Consider the following 25,832-nt stretch of genomic DNA (forward strand, 5'->3'; position numbering starts at 1 on the left):
CTGGACTTGGGAGCCAGGTGAGAGGTTGAGAAGACACCCTCCTCAGGGGGCACATTTGCAGCTGGGATATCCCTCTGAATTCCTGGGCACTGCATGTGGGTACATGGCTAGACCTTTCTCTGTCTCCCCCACCCCTCTTCCTACCCAGTATTAATGTGGCTCCTTTTGTAAATCCTTGGTTATAAGAGTTCTGTTCAGCTGCTCTTCAGCTGGTTATTCAGGTTGATTGTTTGATATTTCAGTGGTAATTCCAGTTTGGTCTTGGGAGTAGATGGGTGTAACTTCCATTTACCCCTCCGCCATCCTGGATCTCTCTAGATGTTTTGTTTTTTTAATCTTCATCCAAGGATAGTTCACTGGTTTTTAATGAGAGAGGAAGCGAGGGAGGGACGGAGAGACAGATGTCGATGTGAGAGAAACATTGATCAGTTGCACTCATACACGCCCTGACCAGGATCAAACTCGCAACCTACGTATACGCCCTATCAGGGCACTGACCCCACCACAGCGTTTTGGTGCACGGGACGATGTTCAATCAGCCAAGCACCTGGCCACAGTGTCTCCAGATATATTTTTAATGTTAGTGAAACAAAGCTACCTAGTGACTTTAACATTAGAAATCTCTACTGTTGAAAGCTAAAGAATTTATGCTGCTATTTAAATTTAGTTCTTAGCATTAATATCATTTCCTTGTTCCTATTATTCTCTCTTGTAACCTCCTTTGAAAACAAATGAAGATGAATTGGTATTTTACAAAACTTTAAAATTCTCAGAAATGCCTTCGCTTTTTACCAGAGAAACCATCATTCATGTGACTTTTTTTCTGTGCAGGTTTTTCATTTCATACAAATTACTTACATTTAATTCAATTTAGTTAATCATCTTCTCCAAATTATGACAAACATACACAGTACTTCATATTTTTCTACAAACCCTCCTGGCCAGCTCTGTAAAGCACCAGACTCAGTTTACAGGGCGGATGCACACAGAGTCATTTTCCTGGTGTGTATTAGATGCTTGGACAGTTAGTTCCCAAACATTTCAACACACTGAGGTTACATATGTGATTTTTTTAGTGGCTTCTAATGTTTCTATAACCTGATAAAATGCTATTAATCCTTTGTAGCCACTCTTTAAAAAGTACTTCGTGTGCTAAAAGCAAGTTCAGAAATTCAAAGCACTTTTATGTGCGGTCATATTATCCTGACATCACCCTAAGTTCGTTCTTTCAATAAAAATCCTGTTGGTAAATCCTGTGAGGGAAATAAAACATATTGTTTGTGGTGTGTAAGTCCAAAAATATTTAAAAAAAACTCATGCATTGCTTATGGTTTTGTGATTTGCATGATCTGGTCCAATGACAGCTACGCATTATCTTCTCAGACGTTTGAAAGTATTTAGGATAAAGTTGGAATGACCTCGGGATGATCTCGCCAGTCCAGCTGCTTGACTCTGAACTCTGTTCAATAACAGTTTGTGAACTCAGCACATCTCCTCAGAACTCTCCCATGGGTTGCAAGTGATCAAAAAGACAAAACCGTAACGACAGGACCGTTAGATAGGTTTTGCAGACAGGGAATTCTAAAGACTCATTCACTGTAAAACTGCATACCAGGAAGGCCAAATGTTTTATTTAAATCATCACAAATGCAAAGGCATAACTGAAAAAATATATATGTAGCACATACATATATCCTCAATTTCCTAGAAAATTATCACAAAATTATTGGCTTTCCATTTCATTACATGGCAGATCCCCAAAACGTTAAATAGAACAAAAAAAACTTGTACATGCAGTTTTTGCATGATCAACATCCTTTGCATTTTTCACCTGTCCGCTTTCATTCAGGCATTTGTCTGTTTGCAAAGGATGTGCTAATAAATGTTTCTTAATTTCAGCTTCCAGGCCATCAGAGTCACGTGTTCTGTCACGTAAAATTTGGTAGCCTGTAATGTCCGTTCAGACTTCAAGTGTATCTTGCCTTTTCTGTAGCAAGAGCCAGCCTGCGGATGTTGGATATGCAGCCAGCGGCAGCTTCCTGGAGATCCTCGTCAGCAGACCCAACCATACGCAGTAGCATCTGTCACACATAAGGAGAAGAAGGAAAGTAAGAATAAAACTGCTAATCTAAAGATATAATGTTAGGCTATGAAAATAATTTTAAATATTTAATATTTTTAAAGTTGCCAAAAAAGTACGAGTACCATGATTCTGTTCACGCAAATACAAATATAAATGATGTTTAGTCAGATACAGGAATTTCTCATAAAATTCCTACACAAGTTTCTCCTTTCTTTGGTCATATAACTGCTATGGACTCTATTTTGAAATTTGCATTTTTTTCTGATACCTCCTAGGATAATGCATGGACACCATGCATGCAGTCCTTGGAAATTTAATCTCTGCATTCAAATCCACCTGATCATGTCACAGCCTAATTATATCAGTCCCTTAAAGGAGAGAGTCACTGATGCCCAATGCTAGCTTAGCAGCCAGTCTATTAACCTTCGAGGATTACTGTGCTATGGCAATGGTTTACCCTTCTAGCCCTTTCTTTTCCCCCTGCTCTGTCTTGTACTCCAAGGTCACACTTCCTCACTTCTCTGGCCTTGATCGATGCTACCCCTGTACCTAAAATGCCTTTCTATCCCCTTCTCTGACTTTCTAAATTTTAACCATCTTTCATGACCCAGATACCTTTTTGGCAAAGCCTCCATGGACTTCCATTTAACAAAACATCATTTCTCCCTCATCATATAAATTCTCATAGCAGTTTACTCAAATGTATGTCACTACACTTAAATCCTTCCCCTTTACACAGATATTTGGATTAATGCTTTCTGTCCTTCTTCAGATTGTAAACTCAGGAATTTAGGGTACCAAAAAGCATCTAATACATACATGTCCAATAAATTTCAAATAAATGAGTTAGAATTTTTTAAATCTATATTCATGAATATAACTAATAGTCCTGATGAAGATTTAAAATGTAATTTGAATCACATATTTCCTATATAGTATCATTTGAGTACAGAGTCGATGATGTCAGAAAAAAGCAATGATTTGAAAAGCAAAGAAATGCTCTAAGGGGAAATGTGAAGACATGGGTTAAATATGGCCTGATTAGGAGTTTAGCTTTTATTCTGAAGGTAATAGAGTTGTTGAATCACTTTAATCAGGTGAGTGACATGGTCAAATTTGTGTTTCTCAAATATATCTTTTATGAAAATGTATATAGACCATAGAAAGAAGAGACTGAATGGTACTACAGTACTTCAGGCTACAGGTGATATGGATCGAATAAAGCAGGAACCAGGAGTAGCATGAAGGAATGAATTCAGGAAATATCCAGGGACTAAACTATTCAACTAATGGCTTGAGGACAGTGGTTATCCAAAGAGAAGAAAATAGCCTTGGCTGGTGTGGCTCAGTTGGTTGGAACACAGTCCATAACCTGAAAGGCCATCGTTTGATTCTCAGCCAGGGCACATGCCGTTTATGCAGATTTGGTCCCTACTTGGGGCATGTGTGAGAGGAAGTTGATGTTTCTTTCACTCATAGATGTTTTTCTCCCTCCCTTCCCTCCTCTCTAAAAGCAATAAGTATGTCCTCAGGTGAGGATAAACAAACAAAAACAAATCAAAGAAATTAAAAATGGTAATCTCATACATAAACATCAATTCCAGGTGCATTAATAATTTAAATAAGAATGGAAAAATATAAAACTCTTAGAAGGTATACATGAGAAAACCTTGATCAAATTGGGGTAGGGAAGGATGTCTGGTCGATGTCTGGTGTCTTCAGTTCCTTGACCCCCTCATTGTCAATGATCCACACCACACTTTAGTCCCCACTTCAGGGTCACACCCTGGTCCTTATTTTCATTGTTCCCAACAGTTCAACCTTCAACCACTCTAATCACAAGTTCTACTTCTATGGTTTGGTCATTGAACTCGCTTGTTCTCATCACAACCTCTAGTCCTTTGGCCTGTATACGTTTTTTTTAACCATCTCCTGTCTGTAGTTCCTCCCTAACCAGTGCAGATTCCACAGTACATCTTTTCAGTCATTCTCTTACCAGTTTCTTAGACCTCCTAACGACATCCATCCAGTAAAACCATAACCAACTGTGACTTTCCCATGCCTCACTAATAATGGAGCCTCGCTGGGGGTAATATGTATACAACAAGGCAAAGAAACCCAATTTCAAATGAATTCTCATCACCGCCTAGCAATCTAAATATGTCTCTCTCTAATAGGTCACTTCCTCACTCTTTTCAATGTGTGTTTCAAATCTTCATTCTTCTCCAATCCCCAACTCTTCCTTACAATTCCCGTTCTCAGCAGATAACCTTTAAGGATCCTTCCTAAACATGCCAGAAGCCATTAGACAAGAACTACCTTAACCAAATCTGCAAACCTACCTGCAACTTAGCCCAGCTTTTCTCCTTTCTGATGTCTCTCTCCTTCTATCAAGGTCCACCACTTCACTTGTATCATCCAGTCTCCTCCTACTTAAGACATTTTACCACCATGTTCTCCCCTTCTTATTGCTTTATCTTTAATCTCTCCTTTCTACTGATTCCTTCCTATCATCATTTACAAGCATGTCTCCACTTCTTAAAAAACAACAACCCCCTCACCTGCAAAAAAAACCTCAACCAAACAAATGCCCCCAAAACCCACCATTTAGACTCATATTCTTTCCTTCATAGTCAAATTTCTTTAAAGCATTGTATGGAATCACTGTCTCTGGTCTTACACTCCATTTAACTCACTCCAGGTTGACTTCTGCCTTCAGCTTTTCATTGAAACAGCCCTTTTAAAGCTCATCAATAACTTCCATGTTGCTAAGATCAATCTACACTTATGAATCCTCCTCTTATTTGGCCCTTTAACAGAGTTTGATATATCTGAGTACCTCGTCCTTTCTGAAATTTTCTCTGCTTCTTACTACCATACTCTCCTGGTTTTCTGTCTCCATTGGTCCTCATCTTCTCACAATTTACTGATGGATCCTTATCCTCTTCCCAACCATAAACTGTTAAAGTTTTTTAAGAACAAATTCCTTTTCTGTCTTCATTCTATTCCCTCTTCCTAGATGGTTTCTCTTACTATCTAACTTCAAATACCATTCAGGTGGAACCATCTCCTAAATTTATATCTCCACTTCAGAACATTCTTTTTAATGGCACACTTCATAGGCAATGCTTCTTAGATATCTCTAAATGGAAGTCTCACAGCTATCCCAAATTTAATATATTCTGAATGAAATTTTAAATGTTTTTCCTTCTACACCCGAATCCCTCAATATTCTTCCATATTAGTAATAGATATCATCACTTAGTGGCTCAAGCCAGAAATTGCCCTTGTCTCACACTTACTCCACTCTTATCTTCTTTGTACACCACCCAACAAATTGTCATATTCTTGAGATTCAACTGCTTATACTTATCAAAGTCATTCACTTCTCCCTGTTGCTTCTCTCTATTCTTACTGCCACTCACCACCCTTGCACAGTTTACAACAGCTTTTCATTGTCTTTGTATTCTCCCCTGTTCCCTATAATTGATCATTCATTCACACTGCTCCCAGACTAATTTTCTGAATTCTGAAGTTCACCAACAAGGGGCAAAATTCTAGAGAAAAACAAAGAGATATGATTATTTGTCTGAGGGATAAAAGAAAGAAATATTCTCTTCTGAGTAAGAGAAACAGGGCTGTATGGGGAAGCTCATGCCTTAAGAGTTTCGCATTGTTAAGGTAAGTAAGCCAGGAGGCCATTAGATGAGGTAGTGATAGTGCATTGGTAGGCCATGTAAGCAGACCAAAATCTAAACTAGAGTCAACATATGCTAATCTGAGAAGATGAAACCTAAGTACAACCAATTCCCAAGAGCCAACGAGGCTTTCCCAAGCAGGGCAACCACTTAAGCTGTAGCCAATCAAATGATTTCCATACTGTGCCTCTGGGTCTTCTCTGTAAAAACCTTCCCATCTTCTGTTGGTGGAGGACTTTAAAGAAGTTTAACAGTGTGTGATTTTTGCTCCCTCTTTTTAAGGGAGTGAAACTAAGATTAAAATTACTTTCAACTGCTGCTTGGTGGCCAGGCTTTTGTGTCCCTGACTGTATGTCCATGTCATGATGGGCCACAATGTAGCCAAGTTTCATGCAGGTTATGCATTTAAATCTCATAAACCCAGGGACCACAACAAAGTAAGTGGTCCAGAAATGCGGTTCATTATTATGGCGATTATTTCTGAAGTCTGATCTTGGCGTTTATTCCCTGGAGGCCAGCCCTGGTTAGTTTGGGAGTAATGAGGAAGCAGGGATTTTGGCCCCGAGGTCAGTCCGGCCCTGTCAGCACTTGCTCTAGGCCCCATCTTATTTCTGGTTGACCTCTCTGGGGACCAATGACCCAGGTTTCACTTGGCATCAGCTATTGCCACCGCCACCTTGCCCAGCTCCCTTGGAAAGCAGCCCCATGGCCTGATGCCTGACAAAATGTCTGAATTTTACCCATACTCCTCCATATCTGGTGGTGTTCTCTGGTCCCCGCTGGCTTTCCAAGAGTTGGCAGCATTTATTCCCAAAGCCTTGATGCCAGTTACATAATTTCATGTTACATAAACCAATGACTTGTGAGTGTGAAATGTGCTAACCATAGTATTTGACTTAGTGTTGGCATCTCTGGGTTTCACAGACAGCCTGCAGCACGTGGGCACGGTGCCTCCTGGAGGAGGCACCCAGACAAGGGTGGCTGAAGGGAGCCTCTACTGCGCACTCACGTGCTTGAAAACACAACGTTTGATCAATGCAAGACCCTTTTCATGACTCTACTCCGTACATCACTGTTCCTATTATCCGACTAACTTCTAGTCCGGAATGCATTAACAGGACTACTTCTCTTTGGGAACTTAATTTTGCCTAAATTCCTTGCATGAACCATGAGGCTTCATTCCATACCTTATGTGGTGGTGAGTGAATGTTAATAGCCTAAACATTCCCTAAAATAGCTTTTTTAATCAGTGGGGCCCAGCAGTCCAGTATTTTAAAGGACTAAAGTATAGGCAAAGGGGAAATTTTAAAAAATAGGTAAAAGGAGCATAGAACGGTGTATGCAGTGGGCAGTCAGAGTTGCTTCCTTAAATGAATCTTGAGTGACTCATTGGCCCACAAGTTACCTACCATTTGCACAACATGAAATGGTTAGCTACCACATCTACAATGTGCCAGGCCCTGTGATTTACTCTTTACTGGTTAATTCATCCTGCTCTTCCCATTTTCCCCTAGCCCAGAACATTCTCAGCCAAGGGCACAGTGTTGGAAGTGTAGGACTTTTGCGTGCTCAGGGTCTGAATGGCTCCGTATCTGAGAAGCACTCCCAGGACCCTCTTTGGTGATGCTCTTATTTGAATTCACTGCTTTTCCTGAATTTTATTTTGTTGTCAATGAAACAAGTTACTCATTGCTTTGTTATACATTGAGAGGCTAGGTAGCTAATGGTACTTTACAAATTGAGCAAGGGCACCCTACTCTCCCAAACCACCATCTGAGAAATGGGCTATGACCTGGTATGTAGAATGCATCTTGGCTTAAAATTAAGCTAAGGAAGATAAGCTTTTGTTTTTCATAAAAGATTCATAAGCAAACTAGAGTTCTCAGAGGAATGCTTTCCAACAATTGTAAACAGCACATAACAAAAACTTAGGGCATAATCCTGCATGTGATGGGCCGCCAACAGAAAGTAAAGAGCAGCACATGTTTTCAAATCACTAACACACGTGGCAAGGTGAAGGTGGTTTGTAATACTTTGCAATAATTACTTAAAAGGCGCATTTTTCTTAGGAAAGTGGGATGCAAACTAGGTACAAGTGATTATAGAATCAGTACACATTGTTTGGGTATATTTTTTGATCTGTGGACTTTTCCAACTATGAAAATATTCTTAATGTTATAAGGGGGAAAAACACCTCAGGTTTAACTTTCTGAAGTGTTTGTTCCTTTCAAAAACTTTCCTTTTTTTTAATCCTCCCTCTCCCCCAAGTGCACTCGAGGACTTCAAATTTATTGGGAGTTTCATATATACACTGTTGGAAAACTAGCCCCCTTGCTTTAAAACTTAATTGCATAGGGCACCTTAAAACATCATTTAAACACATAACTTTTTACAACGTTGGCGAGAATGAGGACAGGGGAGGGGCGCAGAGCGTGGTTTGTGGGTTGGACTGACTCAAATACTTCCTCCAGCGTCAAAGGCTTTGATCTCCAGGCGCATGCCCTCCTCAGGCAGCTGTGACCCACGACTGGCATCCCCTGTGGGTCACACCAACGTACCATGGGGATCGCTGTCTGCACTCAATTTTTACTTTTATATCTGTTTACAATTTTATGTAATATTTCAGTTGGATGAAAAATATGTACCAATTTGAGTGATAACAGATTTTCTTGTGGTTTGACTCGACATTGGTTGGGTGAATGCAGACAGGAAATGAGAGTTTTAATTAGAGCGGGAAGACCTCGGAAATACCTGCCTGCACAATGAGCTCAGTGGGTCAGTGCAGCACAGTGAGCTCCGTGGGTTTTCCAGCAAGATCTTGCATTCCCAGAGCTGATTTGAACTTTGAGCCTGTTTGCTGTTGGCTGCAGTGTGGTCACCCTGCCTGGTAACATGGAATGCACGTGGATAGACCCGCAGGTGGATGCCCAGCCGTCCACAACTAGCTCTGCTGCTGTGGTGGCGGGGACCCCACCACAGTTTCTTTCCCATCCTGACTTTGATCCATGGTAATTTATTTCATATGACAGCTCCCAGAGCCCTGGGCTTCAAAACACATTTTACGTTTGCTGGTTGTGGCGTGCCTGCCAGTGGTGTCTGTCTGCCTCCTGTGACAGGAGTGCCTGCCATGTGTACCTGATCTGAGGCCCACGTCTGCAACGCTTGAAAGGGGCTCTACTGGTTCCACAGAGTGCCCTGTCTCTGCAGATGTTCACTCACACTCAATTTCCCCTTTGGTCTTTCCTCCATGTTATGTTTTCATGAGCCTTCCACTACAGAAGACACACAGACCCACAGACCCACGGGGAATAGAGTGTTGCATCTAGAGTACTGGGTGGTAAAAACGGAATATACTCGTATACTAGAGCCCTAACAACCTTCTTCTAAAGAATGCTAGAAAGGGAGAATAATTTGATTGCTGGCTGGAGGAGAAGATTAAGGGACTCTGCTCTGGACTCCGCATTAGAGGAAAAGGAAACAGGATGTCTCTGTATGTCCTGGGCAGAAGCTCATGGTGTCATTTGGAATGGGTTCAGTTGCTTTTCAACTTACTGTATTTGTAAAGTTCTCAGAATGGGGCCTGGCCCACAGAAACTGCTTTCTAGTTTTTAGCTCTGATTACCCCAGTAAAAATACACTTCGGACATTGTACACTAAACCCAATCAGGCAAAATGTGACCAGTATTGGCTGGAACCACTGACCCTCTCCTTAAGTCGGGTTACTGCTATTCGGTGCAGACCAGGAGTCACGTGGGTGGGCACCTCTGTGTAAGGAGTGCCAGGAGGCCCTGAGGGGAAGCTCAGCAGGCCTGAGTCTCTGAGTCCCAGTCAAGTTCTGCTTTCGTGGTAGGTTCCAAGAGGCCCTTCTGGAGAAACGAGTGAGCCCTGATAGGCAGGGCCCGCTGCAGTTGTGGACTGCAGCAGCTGCAGTGCATACTGGGTCCTGCAGGTCCTGTAGAAATATAGTAGCAGGAACAGACTGCTTTATGTTTCCTGCTCTGGGTTTCACTATGACTTTCCTCTGGCTCTTAGTAGCAGGTCAGAGAACATTTCTGTGGGGTAAAATTTTCTAGGAAGCAGAGCAGTGGGGAACTTTATCAACGTGCAGTCACCACAAGACCAAGTCCAGCAGGTCCTTGAATGGTGTCGTTTTGTTATATAATGTTGATGAGATGCTATAGGAACTTAACTCTTACTTATATCAATTAAATAATTGGTTTTGTTTTATGTTATTTCACTTTGAGTTGCAGAACCTATTGATGATAAGTGAGGACTGACTGTATATATATAACGAAGAGTGTAGTTAGGTAGATTTAATTGTGACTCCTCCAAAATAAGTTTCTAGCTCTCACCTGAACACCCTACTTGATTACCTGTTTGACATCTCCACTTGGATATGAAAATGTACCTCAAATTTCACATGGACAAAGCTGAACTCCTGATCCTCCCATGCAAAAACTTCTTTTTCCACAGGCTCCCCACTGCAGCTAAGGTCAGCTCATCTTTCCAGCTCTTGGGCCAAAGACTTTCCAGTATCATTGACTTCTCTCTTTCTCTCATAGCCTTTATCTAAGCCATGAACAAAACCTGTTGGCTCCCCTTTCAAAATGCACCCAAATCTGACCTCTCTCATAACTACCACTGCTCCAATCTGAGTCACTCATCTCTCGACTGAATTGCATAATTAAGCCAAAGTTTTGATATGCAAAAAAATCTGGAGCTAATAATACTGAAGGTACAGCTTAGAGAAAATAAAATCACTCAGATTGGGAATTTAGGAGAATCTTTCTTTTTAAGGAGAAAAGGCAGAGAAGGAGAAAATGAAAGCCTAATTCAGAGTCAGCAGGACCCTTGTTCAGAAACACATATCTAATACTTGACCTGAACGTTGCTGCTATTGCTGCCATGTACATTCCCTTCCATCACTCCAACTTTTGGGTTTTTTTTTTCACATAATGACTTTAGAAGAATGTTCTTGTTCTTGGTTTTGTTTTATTGTCGTTTTCTTTGGGAGGTAGAAGTTACTGGGGAGGGCAAGAAAATAGGGTTGGATTCCAAGTGTAGGTCAGCTCCATGTAAGCAAGACAATATAGAACCTGCAGCAAATGGCCAGAAGCTGGAGGAGACTGCGATGATAAATAGACTTCCCTCCAATTAGACTTTGCTCAGGGCATGGAAANTGACCTGAACATTGCTGCTATTGCTGCCATGTACATTCCCTTCCATCACTCCAACTTTTGGGTTTTTTTTTCACATAATGACTTTAGAAGAATGTTCTTGTTCTTGGTTTTGTTTTATTGTTGTTTTCTTTGGGAGGTAGAAGTTACTGGGGAGGGCAAGAAAATAGGGTTGGATTCCAAGTGTAGGTCAGCTCCATGTAAGCAAGACAATATAGAACCTGCAGCAAATGGCCAGAAGCTGGAGGAGACTGCGATGATAAATAGACTTCCCTCCAATTAGACTTTGCTCAGGGCATGGAAAGCAGAGGGGTGTTTCAGCCAGTATCTCCCATGCGATAAGAGGAGCGGCAGTCCTAGCTAATATCTGAGCTACTGAGTATATATTCAGTAACATATTCAGTAGTAATAAAATTGTGACTTAAAATGACATCTGTCAAATTAAAACACAACAAAGAGCAGTTTGACCCAGACAACAACCTCTCCTCTGTCAGACCTTGACCTCCTCAATTCCATCAATCTTCACCTCTACGTCACATTAACTGATCAATCATCCTCATACTTATATACCTGAACCTTATTAATACTGTTCCATCCCTGCCTCTAATTGCCCTCTACCAGAAATTCCAGGATGTTAACTAGAATTATTGTAGTGATCATTTCATAATATAGCTGTATAATACAAATGTCTAATCATTATGTTGTATACCTGAAACCAATCTAATGCTATACATCACTAAAGTTCAACTTTAAAAAAGACATTTCAGGTTCTGAGAGAGACAGAATGAGATCAAGGACAAAGGAGGTACTTATCTATGTTGACAGTCTCCCTGCTCTGGGGCCTACATTGCTCACACTCTGCCATGTCAGCTGCTTTTTTGTCCCTGTGTTTAGTTCTGTTCTCTCTCCCATCCCATCATACCAATACCACAAACCGAAATCGAGGACCTCAATCAGACTTCTGAATCATGCTCACAAATCGATGCCAAGGCACCCACGTTCATGCTCTCTCATCTCAGCTGGCTCTCAGTTCTGCCTGGCAACTCATCTGGGTGTCTCGCTCATCAACTTCCATTCTCAGTGGCAGCTATTTAAAAACCTCTCTACTCTCTTCAAATCGCCTAACCCACCACTTCAGTTCTCTTACTCTCAGCATGCGTCTATGCCTCCTACTTGGTGGGGAAATAGAAATCACAGAAAGGGAAACTGCCCAGCTCCCTGTCATCACACAGATTTCCATCACAAGTGTACGATCCCTTCCTCCTTGCCATCTGTCTTATACCAGAGGCATCTCTCCTCCAAGCTAAACTCAGTACTTTGCCTCAGGCTCTGTGTTCACCTATCTCCCTACCTCCTCTGGCTGCTCACTTCATTATCCCCACTCTTTCCCAGTATCTTCACTGCCTCCCCTCTCATCTTGCTGTTGTCAATTAGCATTTAAACATGCTCAAGGCACCTGTCTCAGACACAAACCAGAGATAAAAGAGAAAACGAACCAAAGCTCCCGGCCCTTCCCTTCCAGCTGTCATCTCCACTTTCTCTTCTTGGCCAAACTTTTTCAAAGAGTGGTCTCCGCTTGCTGCCTCAATTTCTTTACCTCTTTTTCAAGGTTATCAGGAATCACTTTGGTATGAATCCAGTAGGCACTTTTGGTGCATGTCCCACTCTTGACTCCTTTAGGATAGAATAGCACTTTCCTGATTTGTTTGGATATTTTCCCTTTAACACTCTAATTGCTTCTTTTATGGAATCTTCTTTCTTTGCCCATCATGAATGGCATGGCTTGAGATGTCCTGCTGCCCTCTTACTTTTTTCTTTTCTCTATACACCCTCAAAGATAAATGTCATCCACTGTCATTATTTTATGAACCATGGCCCTCAGATATGTGTCTTCAAGGCTTGATATACCTATCACTCTATTTATATGTGATACTATGGGAATAAATCACATCTCCACTTTGTATTTCCAAGATGTTCAAAGACAGTGTGTCCCAGATAAACTCCCAGTTTCCTCCACAAACAGATTGTTTCTATTATACAGTCACCCAACCTAGACATTTAGATGCCTTCTCCCTACCCTCTTCCTCATTCTTCACATCCCCAAATGTCACCTAGTCCTGTTGTTTTAACTCCCACATATCTCTTGGGTCCATCCATCCCTCTGCATTCCCAGTGCTTGTGAACCTAGTGGAAGCCACTGCTGTCTCTTGATGACCTGCTGTGTAACTCATCTTCCTATAGCCTCAAACTGGAAAAATTTCGGAAAGGCATTAACGGACCCACTAACTCCCCTTCCCAAAATATGTTAGTGGCTTCCCAGTGCCCCAGGCATACAATTCTAGTTCCCCAAAGGGATTCTCAGCAGGCTTCAGCTGATCCATTCTGTTCATCTTTAGCTTCCAATGAACATATATCATTTTCCGTTCTGTTCACTTTTTTTCCAGTGAACATATATCACTTACGTCACTTAAAAAGTTAAAACAAGTGGCTTGGCCAGAAAGAAGTAAGGCCTGCAAAGCAGATGAGTCATCTAAATGGTAGGAAAAGAACCAGAAGACTGTGCAATCACAGAAACAAAGGAAGTGTGACATTTTAAGGGAATAATAAGGTTGACATTATAATATGGCTTGGAGAGATGAAGTAACATGAGGATTTGAATTTAGATATTTGGAAGTCCTAGAGATTATTAATAGAGCAACCTCTGAATTTTTTCAGGTAAAAGCCAGTGGTAACGGGCTGAAGAACCAGGAGCAGCTGGGGCAACCAAGATCTTCAGAGAATGCTACTCCTTTGATACAGTGGATCCTACAGTGGACATAATTAATGGATAGGACATTTGGAAATGAGCAAGTAAGCAGAGAGAGGTTAAGAGAAAATATGCAGAAGTTAGAGGGAATAGCCAATGTCAGAATTTCCAGCTCTGGAGAGACAAAGTGGGATCATGAGTACAGTAGGTGGGAATAGCCAGGAGAAGAGATACTCAAAGACCAGAGAGATGTTGCAAGAGTAGCTACAGATACATTTGTAGCTATGAGACAGGAACCTGAGGTATTTTCTGCCTAAAACCTCAATTTTCTTTTTAATATTGAAACAAGTTCATATGAGTAATACCCCTACTTGACAAAGACATAGGTTTGCAAATGATCATTTAGCACAGAAATATTTTAAAACCATAGAAGACACACATTATTTATTAAAAAACAATTACCTAAATTATATAAGTAAGTTGTCCATGGAAGGATTTTGTTTTAGTTTGCAACTTTGGTCTTGATAATGCTAAGAATTTATAAAAATCTGATGTAAAATTGTAAAAATTACATCTTATCAAGAAAATGTTAAAAATTATTTATATAAGTCCAGGCCAAGAATTATCTAAATGTAGATGTATTAAAATGGATAACATTTCCACAATATTCTTCAATATTAGAGTCAGTGTGCATTGTTAATGTTTTATTGTTTGCATTTATATTTATCTCCAAACATTGGAAGATTAGAAGGAGTTCATACCCAAAGACATATTAATATTTAAAATACCTTATTGGATGTAGAATTCATCCCCCATGAGGGTAAAAATGAAAAGACATCCAGGAGAGATGAAACCAATGAATTGAAAAGGGGTGGAAGGACCTTTAGTTAAACCACTTTCCCAGTTTTATTTTGATTTCTTTTAAGCTCTCAGAAGCAGATGAATATGGAAAAATAAAGCACAAGGCTGGAGAAAAGAGCCACAATTTTTCTTCTTCAATGTCAAAGAAATAGCTTTCCCTGCTCCTACTAAATTGGAACTAAGCTCATAAGATGAAAATAAATGACTAATTTTTGGGAAATAACCTTAAGTAAAAGATACTTTTGGCCCAATAATTGCTTTGCTTAAACTCCGGTTGACTTCACCTCATTCTCAAGGCCCCGCCTGCCCTTCCTCTCCCCGCAGCCTGTTGCCCATCACGTACACCTGGGGAGCCTGTGGCATCCCTTGCTGCCCACTGGGGGAGTGTTTTCCTTCACTCACACAATTTGTTGGAAGGAATAAGTCAAATGCGATTGTGCTTTTTAATTTTTCTTTGAAAAAAACCTATGTCTAATATCCAAGATCTTTGGAATTGGTACCTAAAAATATTATTATAAATTTTCGCAAATTAATGTTTCCATCAACTATGAAAAGAATCTGATAACCCCTAAAAGTTTTTCATATATAACTAAAGTAGCAATTCCATTTTTTCTGTTTGTTAAAATTATATAAAAGAATACTTCTTGATGTCATCGATTCAAAAAATTGCAGTGAAAGAACGTGAATGAATTTTAAGGCAGAAGAAATTCTTTTTCTTCTTCTGGCAAAGATCTTGTTCATTTCAGATTCCATCTTGCATGATTTTTGACAAGTTAGCTGTTGAGAACAGCAGGGCTGTTTCTAAGGATGGAATCTAGGCCAGTAATTTTTTAAAAATGGGTTTTCCTTCCTCTCCGCCCCAAACAAAACCTTAACTTTTCTATGAAATTCACATAGACATAAGTGAACACATACGGGGTGGGGCAAACGTATGTTCCAGTTGTGAGTACACAAAACCAAGAGTTTACTCTTGTATTATTATTTATTGTATTATTTCCATACAAACAACTGTAAACCTATGTTTGCCCCACCCAAATAAAGATAAAATGGGACATCTGAAGAGAAAGTAGGGCACAGGGTCCCAGAACTCTGCCTGTTCCTTCTTGTTCCCCCTGCAGACGACTCTCCGTTTCCGTGATTCACAACAAACCACTCGTGGTCACAGGAACAGCGGGGCTAACCTTGGGCGTCCTTACTTCATTGTTCCTGGAATTTCTCCCTCACTAGACGGCTCCTCCCCTGGCTGCTTCTTCCTCAGTAGGTGATGTTAGTCTGCTCGTGACGCATTCATCCCACACAAAGCTGCTCAGTCCACACTGACTCTCCCTACGGTTGCCCCAAAGTCCTAAACTGCACCTCAGTCCTAAACACTCTCCTTCCCTGTGTCTGAGAGTCTCATCTAGACATTTGGAAGAGCACAGTTTAAACACATTCCTACTGCGTTTTGAAAGAGTGATTATGTTGCTTATTCTCCCCAGGTTTTAAAATTTGTGCTTACAAATTTTGTAGAAGTTAAATTTAACCCTAATGTCTGGTTTATGAAATTTCAAGTCGTATGCCAAAGTGATACATTTTAGGCAGGAGAAATGAAATTGTTCTATTTAAAAATGATACGTGTAGAAGACTGTGTGTCATGCTGGCCCATCTCAGTTTCCTCCTAAGAGAACTGCTACAAGTCCCATCCCTAAGCCTGTTCCAGGACCAATCCACAGTCCCTGATTGAACATTTTAATGAAGTTGTCCCTTCACTATTGATCTTCCTTTAAATCAGTTGGTATGGTTCTATGTAGCTTATTTGTGCCAACACTTATTTTGTATTAATCTAGCTTTCTTCAATGCATATCTTACATTTCTGGCAAGGTTTTCTTTTTAAATCATTTTTTCTACATTACACCTTTTTGGGTATGACAAGCAGGTGGGAAAGTCTTTGTTTCCTTTGGTCAATTGGGTTAAGAGGCTGCTGACCACTTGCCACGTGACATAAAAGGCACCATGAAGATGGCAGAGTCCAGATTGTACACAGGGTGAGGAGTGAAGCAGGCAGCAGCTAGTGACCAGGGGCATGGCCCTCTCTGCCTCTCAGTAGAGGACCCAGGGGACAGAGACAGATGGCTGCCCTGCTCTCTGGTTGTTACATGCCCAGCACTGTCAGACTCAGGAAAGAGGTGGGGGGAGGTCTCTGGGACATAAGCTGAAGCTCAGGCAGGCTTTCCTCAGTGCACCATCACTCAGTCTCCACCAGAAATGACACCCCCGCCCATTCCACCACTGTAGATCCAGGAAAGGCAGGGAGGGTGTGTATCACTCCAGAAGCAAGAAGATAATAACAATACCCAACATTTCAAAACAAACAAACAAACAAAACAGAAACAAACTTATAGATACAGAGAGTATTTTTACAGTCATCAGATGGGAGGGAGGTTGGGGGACTGAGTGGAAAAGATGAAGAGACTAAGTAGAAATTGGTAGTTACAAAATAGTCACAGGGATGTAAAGTACAGCATAGGGGATGCAGTCAATAATATTATAATCACTATGTGTGGTATCAGCTGGGTAGCAGACTTACTGGGGTTACCAATTCATTAGTTGTATAAGTGCCTAATCACTATGTTGTACACCTGAAGCTAATATTATTTTGTATGTCAACTGTCTTTGAAAAATAAAAACATACTAAAAGAAATAAGGACTGACAACATCTAACATTTCAACAATTAGTACTTTATCATACATCAGGCATTATTCAAAGTGCTTTCTATATACTGACTCATTTAATGCTCTCAACAAACCCGGAGTTAATATTGTTATTAATATTCCTGTGTTACAGATGAGGAACCTACAGCATAGAAAGATTAAGTTCCTTGCCCAAAGTCACAGAGCTTGGAAAAGCCAGGATTTGAACACAAGCTCCAGATCTACATTCTCACTCATCATGCACACTGCCTCCCTGGGCCTCAGTGCCCACCAACAGGGAGCTGGTCTGGCTTGCCCCTGGACACTTTCTCTGAGGCCCAGCTGGCCTCCTTGGCCCTTGGACCATCATTCCCAAGCCTGAGGCTGAAATCTGTTTCTGTCAACTGCCTCCATTTGCAATGGTCCCACTCAATGGGGCTTCATTGTTTCTACCAAACCACCCTGTGGATCCCATGGGCATGTGTGGTTCCCCTACATGCCATGAGCAGTCCAGGAGGACCAGGACCCACCTGCGGCTGACCCTTCTGGATGACCATCTCCACCAATGGAGCACCATTGTTCTTAGACCACATTGGACTTGCACTTGTCAAGTACACTTAGGAGCTAATACTGGGCTGAGACAATAAATGGTATTTTAAAGGTAGGATGCTCAGTGTATTTCAGCTCCAGCACAAACAATGCTGAGAAGATTTCAAAATTCTCAGGTTTTCATTGATTTCAACCCATAATCCTTTTTTAGATGTACTAATATTATTTTTCTCTGGTATGCAGTACAACTTATCAGTTGCTCTTTTGCCTGAGTACGACTCTGGATCACTCTGGTTTACTCTTGCCTAACAGTTTACTTGCATTCCCAGACTAGAATTCATTGTGTGTGCTGCTTTTCAAATTGTTCAGTAAAATTATTCCTCATACTGACCCTTGAAGAATGTGGCCGAGGAATAGTCGCCTCCTGTGTCTACTCCATATTTTGTCCCGGCCCCTTGTCAGGTTCTCCACCCACAGTAACGTTCTTTCCCCTTTGTGCTATTCCAATTCACAGACACACAAATATTTCTTTTTAATTGCTTTGTATAGAACTTTGTTAAGAACCTACATCGAAATCTACAGAATGACCAGCTTGTCCTTTGGGGACTAACACAGTCAAGTAGCTCATCAGCTATTAGCATATTTCGTGGGTTACCAAAGTATACATAACCAGCAATGTTACTCTTTTCCTCTCAAACTTTATTGCTTAATACATAGGACAAAAGGACTTAATGTTGCCTTTCAACAGGGTACATTCACAATGCAAATCTTATTCTCCATGATCCTACAGTATGATAAAGCTTTCATGTAACATCTCTTTTCACCCAATCAATTTACTCTGATATAAGCAGTTACTGAGCAAATTATCCTAATGAGCACTAAAGGAGTAAGAGAAAGAACTTTTAAACTTCAGTAAAGTCAAAGGGTGTAATAAGAAAGCAAGCATCCGTGCAAAATGGCGTTCCCAACTTGGTGGTGGCAGGTGGAATCTGTGATGCCACTTTTATCTTCGTGCAACAGACTGGCTTTCCTCCTTGGGCAGTTGTGTTTTTCAAAGTTTTTTTTTTTTATGTACCATGAACCACATAATAAAGGGTAGTTACATTCACTGTGAACCCCAGGTACATAACCATGACATATTTGGAGGTAATCTGGAGGTTCATTCCTGAATATGGTGCAATGCTTTCTAAATTTACAGCCTGATTTCCTGCTGCCAGTGATGACTGCCAAATGCTTTGGACTGTGCAGCCAGTTTGTGGTGTCCCTAAAAATCATCAGCAATTTGAAAACATTAGCACCCGGCAATAGTCATACTTTGCAATGATTGCCTGTATTTATCACCTTAGTTTTCCAGGACACAAACTGACAAAAAAATCAAAGAGAAAAATTAAACTTCTCTAGCAGCAAAACAGGGACTTTAAAATCAAATGCATGAGAAGAACTCGGCCCCTGTATATATTGTTCACAAATTAAACGATTCAAGCTTGGTGGCTTCATGTCAACATGTTTCCCTTCTCAAACACGTTTTTATTTTCACCTTTGTACAGTATTTTGGTATTAGGATAGTGTGGTTATGTGGCAGGGCTGACTAAAAATGGGACGAAGTTCACTGCTTCATTCAACAAATATTTACTGGGTTCTTCTCCACGGTGTGAACTGTGCCTGGGACAGCAGAACCGGATGAGACGGGCCTGGTTGCTGCCCTCAGGAATCTTACAGTCCACAGAGACAAGCGATTGACTCAGCACAACAGAGAGGGAGAGACATGCAAGTCTTAGGAGAGCGCAGAAAGGGGTCAGGAAGTAGGTATAGACTTCTCTGAAGAGCAAGAGTGCATCTGAAACCTAAAGAGTGGATGTGAGCAACCCAGAGTGTGGGGTGGGGTTGGGAGCACATTCCAAGCAAAGAGCAGTGGGGCCACCTCTGGATTTGCAGTTTGTGCAGAGCACGGGGGTGCCGGCAGAGGAGTTAAGGGGCATCCAGCCCTGCTCTGCTCTCCACTGGCACATCCCAGCACATAGCTGCCTGCACCCCAAAGCATGTTTCTCTTCACACCACAGTAGCCAATGCTTGCCAAGCCATGTCCCATAAGTCTGTTAAGCTGAGTCCAGGATAAACTGTTTACACATGAATAACCCCAAATTTAGTGGTTTAAATAACCTTAGAAATTTTCTTTTCTCTTATGTAAGAGTGCAAATAGTCACAACTCTGCCACCTTCAACATGCTGCCCAATCTCTGAGTCCAAAGCTGCCCCAATGGTCTCTATCTCAGCCTCCAGAAACAGAGGTAGACCTAGGGATGTGCATGCATCCTTTTACGTAAGGCAAGAAACACAGGGAGCCTGCATCACTTCTCATTGGTGAGAACTTAATCATATGGCCATTCTGAGATTCAGGGGAGGCTGCAATGTGTATGGTGGCTGGCAGTCCTGTGTCATGCTAAGTGGAGAGGATGGATGTCAGCAGGCATGCACTCCGTGCCACAAGGGAGGATAAGGAAAGAGGGGCAAGATGATGGCAGAGAGGCGGGCAGGAGCCCGATCACACAAGGCCTCCTTCAAAGCACGAGAAACCATGTTAGTGTTTTTAAAGGTACAGTGGTAGTTTTATGAGTTTTCGCTCACAGAAAAGGCTTTTTACGGAAAAAACCTGATTGGGGTAGACTTAAGCCAAGGCTTCCCATTTAATTATCATATGTCCTTGTTTACCAACAACCCAAATTCTGTATTCAAAGGACAGATACCTGATTCATATGGTCTCTGAAGGAATTTCCCAAGAGCTGACATTTCATAAAAAGATTTTGAAGATACAGATGGAAACCTGAATACCCTGTGTGATTTAGCTTTATATTGTCAGGGACCTATATCTGTAGGCAGATATATTCATACCTATTGAATATACAGATTATATATATAGATTGAATCTATATATGTATAGATTATATAATATAGATCAAATGTCCTGTGTGATTCAGCTTTATAGATTGAATATAGATTGAAACCTGAATGTCCTGTGTGACTCAGCTTCATATTGTCAGGTACCTGTATCTACAGGTATATCTATATCTACCTATATATTCATATCTATAGATACAAGTGTGGCCCCTGAATCCTGGCCATGCTACGGGAGAACCAACCTACTCTCAAAGGTGGCCTGGTCCTTCCTGCAGCCTCGCTAAGGAGGGTCAGATCCCAGCACAAACACAGAGCCCATCCACATAATACTCAGGCCCAGGAGAAATGCTGCTGAGAGCCAGCTGCTCCTGCTCTGTCCACTGAGGTTGAGGACTTGATGGAAGCTGCTGTCTGAGTTGGTTTAGTGCACAGGAATGAGACCTGAATCCTGGGAGGAACCCTTTAGAAAGCCACCTGGACTCACACCCACAGCCTGGACTTGGCAGAAGCCAACTCCTGATAAAAACAACAGCGTTCTGGCACTGGCCAGGTTGTTCAGTGGGTTGGAGCACTGTCCTGTACACAAAAGGTAGTGGATTTGATCCCCATTTGGGGTTTATGGGAAGCAAGCAATGTTTCTCTCACATTGATGTCTCTGTGTGTGTGTGTGTGTGTGTGTGTGTGTGTGTGTGTGTGTGTCTCCCTCTCTCTAAAATCAATAGACACATCCTCGGTGAGGGTTAAAAAAACCAGCATTCTGACACACACACTATGAGGCAGCTGGGATTTAAACTGACTCCAGTCTGGCACCAAATACATGCTCATTTTCCTGCACCCTTTGTTCTTTATTTAATTAGTGGGATTCTCCCTCAGATTTATCCATTTTCTAAATTGGATCAATGAACTAACTTTGGGACATATGCCTGAATTACACTTACATGTAATAAATTAATCTATACCACCTAGAACAATTTTTTCAAAATCTACCTAAATTTATATGTGAATCATTGACTATACCTTACAAGAAGTAGATGAGAAAATTCTGCAGATCTTATTCTTAAGAAATGGCTAGTGGCAGCTTTAGTGCGTATAAGCTGTTGAATCATTCTTTTGTGATAGGACATCATTTCCTTCAGCATTCCTTTTTAAAATATACTTTATTGATTATATTATTACAGTTGTCCCAATTTTTCTCCCTTAGCCCCTCTCCACGTGGTACCCTCCATTCTCTCCAGCAATCTCCTCTCCTTAATTCATGCCCATGGGTCATGCATGAAATTTCTTTGGCTACTCTGTTTCCTATACTGTTTTTAACATCCTCTTGTCTATTTTGTACCTAACAATTTATATTTCTTAATCCCTGCACCATTTCCCCCATTCTCCTCCTTCCCCCGCCCAACTGATAACCCTCCATGTGATCTCCATATCTATGACTCTGTTTCTGTTCTGCTTGTTTGCTTAGTTTCAATTGTTGATAGTTGTGAATTTATTGCCATTTTAAAGCACATAGTTTTTGATCATCTTCCTTTTCTTAAATTTTAAATCCCTTTAACATTTCATGTAATAATGGCTTGGTGAGCATGAACTCCTTTAGTTTTACCTTGTCAGGGAAGCACTGTATCTGCCCTTCCATTCTAAATGAGAGCTTTCTGGATAGAGTAGGTCCTTGCCTTTCAAGACTTTGAATACTTCTTGCCAGTCCCTTCTAGCCTGCAACGTTTCTTTTGGGAAATCATCTGATGGTCTTATTGGAACTCCTTTGTAGGTAACTATCTGCTTTTCTCTTGCTGCTTTTATAATAATAATTATAATAATAATTTTTCCTTCACCAAATTAGGGAAGTTTTCTTTCACTATTTTTTCAAATAAGTTTTCAATTTTCTGCTCTTTCTCTTCTCCTTCTGGCAATCCTATGATTTGAATGTTGGTACATTTGAAGTTGTCCCAGAGGCCCCTTAGCCTATCCTTGTGTTTTTGGTTTTGGGGTGTTTTTTTCTAATTATTCTTTTTTCTTCTTACTGTTCTGATTGAATGTTTTTTTTCTTCTTTATGATCCAAATCATAGACTTGATTCTCGACTTCATCCACTCCACTGTTGTTTCCCTGTAAATTTTCCTTTATTTCCCTTAGTGTAAACTTCATTCTGCGTGGGTATTTTTCATGCTGCTGAAGTACCCAGTGAGCTCCTTGAGCATCCTGACAACCAGTGTTTCAACCCTGCATCTGATCAATTGCTTACCTCCATTTTGTTTAGTTCCTCTTCTGGAGTTTTGCTCTGTTCTTTCCTTTGGGCCACATTTCTTTGTATACTCATTTTGGCAGGCTCCTTGCATTTGTTTCTACGTATTAGGTAGAGCTGCTTTATCTCTCTGTCTTAATAGCGTGGCCTATTGTAGAAAAGCACACTAGTAAGTTGGATGGAGTATGGTTGCTAGGGTGGGGCAACCTGTGTGAACCAGGTGGATAGAGTCCCTGATATAATGTTGCTACTCTATCGCTCTGTGTGAAGGAGGGCTTAGAAAGGGGACATGCCACTGCCTGGTCTCTGGAGTTTTGTCCAGAAGGAAGCTGTCCCCCAACACTCACCCTAGTCTGATGCCAGACACTTCATTTTCTACCCATATGCCACTGCTGTTGCCCTGGTGCTGAAGTCCAGAGGGAATGGGTCTGTCTAAGTCCTAAGTCCACCGAAGACCCTTTAAGAAGAGATGCCTGGGAATCCCACAGCTTCTTCTTCCACCCCACCCCCCACTGGTTTTTATAGCCAGAAGTTATGGAATTTATTCTCCTGGTTGGTGGTCTAGTGTGAGGCTGGGATCCTTGCTCCTCAGGTATCCTGCCTTATTTTATCTACCACATGTGGGTGTGGAATTGCCTGGTCTGTGTCTCTGCGTGTCTCCACATCTTCGCCCCTCCTATCTGTCTAGATGAAATGGGAGTTCTTTAATTCCTTTTTGCTGGACTTCCATACAGCTCAATTTTTTGACTGCTCTGAGTGATAGCTGTTTCGTAATTTAGTTGTAATTTTTGCTGTGGTTGTGTGAGGAGGCAAGCCATATTTATCTATGCCTCCATCTTGACCAGAAATTCTCCTTTAGGATTTTAATAAATATAAAAAATACAGGTAAGCCATGTTGGTGGTTTTTCTTAAAAAGGTAATTGTTATCTATTGATTGATGAATAATTCTGGTTAATAATCATTATCAGGTAAAACTTGAAATGGTGCTGAAAAATGGACAATTGATTTAATAAAAGTCAAACCTAATGAGGATAGTTAAGAGAATCACAACTAAGCCTCAAAAATACAAACATGGGGCTTTTGTCACTTAGCATACTGTTCTTGAGATTTATCTGTGTTGCTGTGTGTGTCGGTGGTTTGTTTCTTTTTGTTGCTGGGTAGTATTCCATTGTATGTATGCACCTCTTGTTGTTTATCTGTTCATCTGTTGAGGGACACTTCGATTGCTTCTATATTTGGGTGATTAGGAATAATGCTGCTATATCTATTCACATACAGATATTTTGTGCACATATGTGTCCATTTCTCTTGGGCAGACCTATGCCAGTGTCTATTCAGATATTTTGTAAATGCCAGTGGAGGGGTTGGGTCATATGGTAAGTACATGTTTAACTTTGTAAGACACTGGCAAACTGTTTTCCAAGGTGGTTAAATCATTCTTCATTCTGCATTCTTGTCAGCAGTATACAAGGTTTCTAGTTCCACCACATGGTTTGGTCATTTAGTATTGTCACTCTTGAATTTTAGCTGTTCTGGTAGTTTCTCATGAAGTTTCGGTTTACATTTCCCAGATAACTCGTGGTGTTGAACATCTTTTCATGTACTCATTTGCTATCCTGTATCTTTCCTGCCGTGTCTATGCAGATATTTTGTAAATTAATTGAGTCATTTATCTTCTTATTGAGTTATAATAATTTTATGTAGCTTGCATCAGATACGCATCCTTTGTCAGGTATGTATAAAAATGGGACCTGCCCTGGCAGAAAAGAGCTAGATGCTAGGTTGCTTCAGAAGTCAGGTTCTTGAGTCCCCCACTTCCAGCTCCCAAACTGCCCCACTGAGAGGACTTCTGCAACTCCAATTTGTATGTGCAAAACCTAGGGCATATTTTGGCACAAGAAAGGCATATTCATCCAGATATGTATAAAGATATATGATAATCTGTTGTTAACATACAATTCACTGTAAAATAAACCAGCATCTTTGCTGCCTCTCCAAGTCATGGTCACCTCTATCTGCCCTTGTCCTGATCATGGGCATCCCCCCGGGGGCAGACATGTCTCTGAGTGACCATGACACATCTTAGATAAGTGTTTCTACCCTTCTTCAGAAAAGATGACAGTTTTCAAAGAGGTTCTCATTTGTACTTCTCTGCATACACAATAGAATGAAAATAACAGGTAGACATTCTGACAAGTAAGTTTGTTGGCAAGTGACCATCTGAGAAAAAGTACCTTAGAAATTTATTTTCACAGAAATTTGATCAGATTTCCCCCAATTAGAAAATCATGGTCTAGTGAAAATATCAACATTTGCAGTAGTTAGTGTGCATATTTTATGTTACTTCTCACAATAAGCAGAGGTATAAAATGCTAAGCCCCATGTTGTAAAGTAAAGAGACCCTCTCAAACTGCACGTCATTTCCATTGCCGTAACTGGAGCATTAGGGGTGTTTTTCTGACTTTTTTCCTCCTCAGGAATTCAAATTCTAAACTTGGGTTATAAGGAATGATAGCTTAAACTTCAGAAATATTTTTCTTACATTTACTCATGGGTAAACAAAGACCTAGAGAAGGAAGTGCTTTTTGCTAAAAGCTCACTGCAAACTAGGATATTATAAACAAGTCCTGACTTGTTAGCCATACGGATAAGCCATTAGGCTTAATCATCCCTGAACCACAGACAGTTGCTCTGATTCAAATTTGCATAAGCTATAATTAACTTGATTTTAAAAACATAACTTTTGTTTAGCACCTGTACTTTTAAATTTGTATCCAAAGACATTTCAAAGAGACATCCTACACCATGGAAATAGACTGAAAAATACAGAGAACGCAGCCCCTAAGAACCTAAGTTTTGTATTTTTTTTAAATAACAAAAACTGATTGATCCTAAAGGAAGTGGAAAAAAGGAGCC

At 40.8% G+C, this 25,832-nt stretch overlaps 1 protein-coding gene across 2 annotated transcripts in view; it reads right to left on the reverse strand.

Annotated features, from left to right (window-relative positions):
* Nucleotides 1-1,812: 1,812 nt before the first annotated feature.
* ODAD2 (outer dynein arm docking complex subunit 2) overlaps nucleotides 1,813-25,832 on the reverse strand; it is a 177,998-nt gene continuing 153,978 nt past the window's right edge. For both annotated transcript variants that reach the window (XM_037037218.1, XM_037037217.1), the window contains one exon: nucleotides 1,813-2,081. In XM_037037218.1, coding sequence (XP_036893113.1) covers nucleotides 1,968-2,081 — 114 coding nt within the window. In that variant the 3' untranslated portion in view covers nucleotides 1,813-1,967. The remainder of the gene's footprint in view (nucleotides 2,082-25,832) is intronic.

This window comes from Sturnira hondurensis, unplaced genomic scaffold, assembly GCF_014824575.4.
Source record: "Sturnira hondurensis isolate 20B ecotype Veracruz unplaced genomic scaffold, ASM1482457v3 Scaffold0022910, whole genome shotgun sequence".
Taxonomy (NCBI): domain Eukaryota; kingdom Metazoa; phylum Chordata; class Mammalia; order Chiroptera; family Phyllostomidae; genus Sturnira; species Sturnira hondurensis.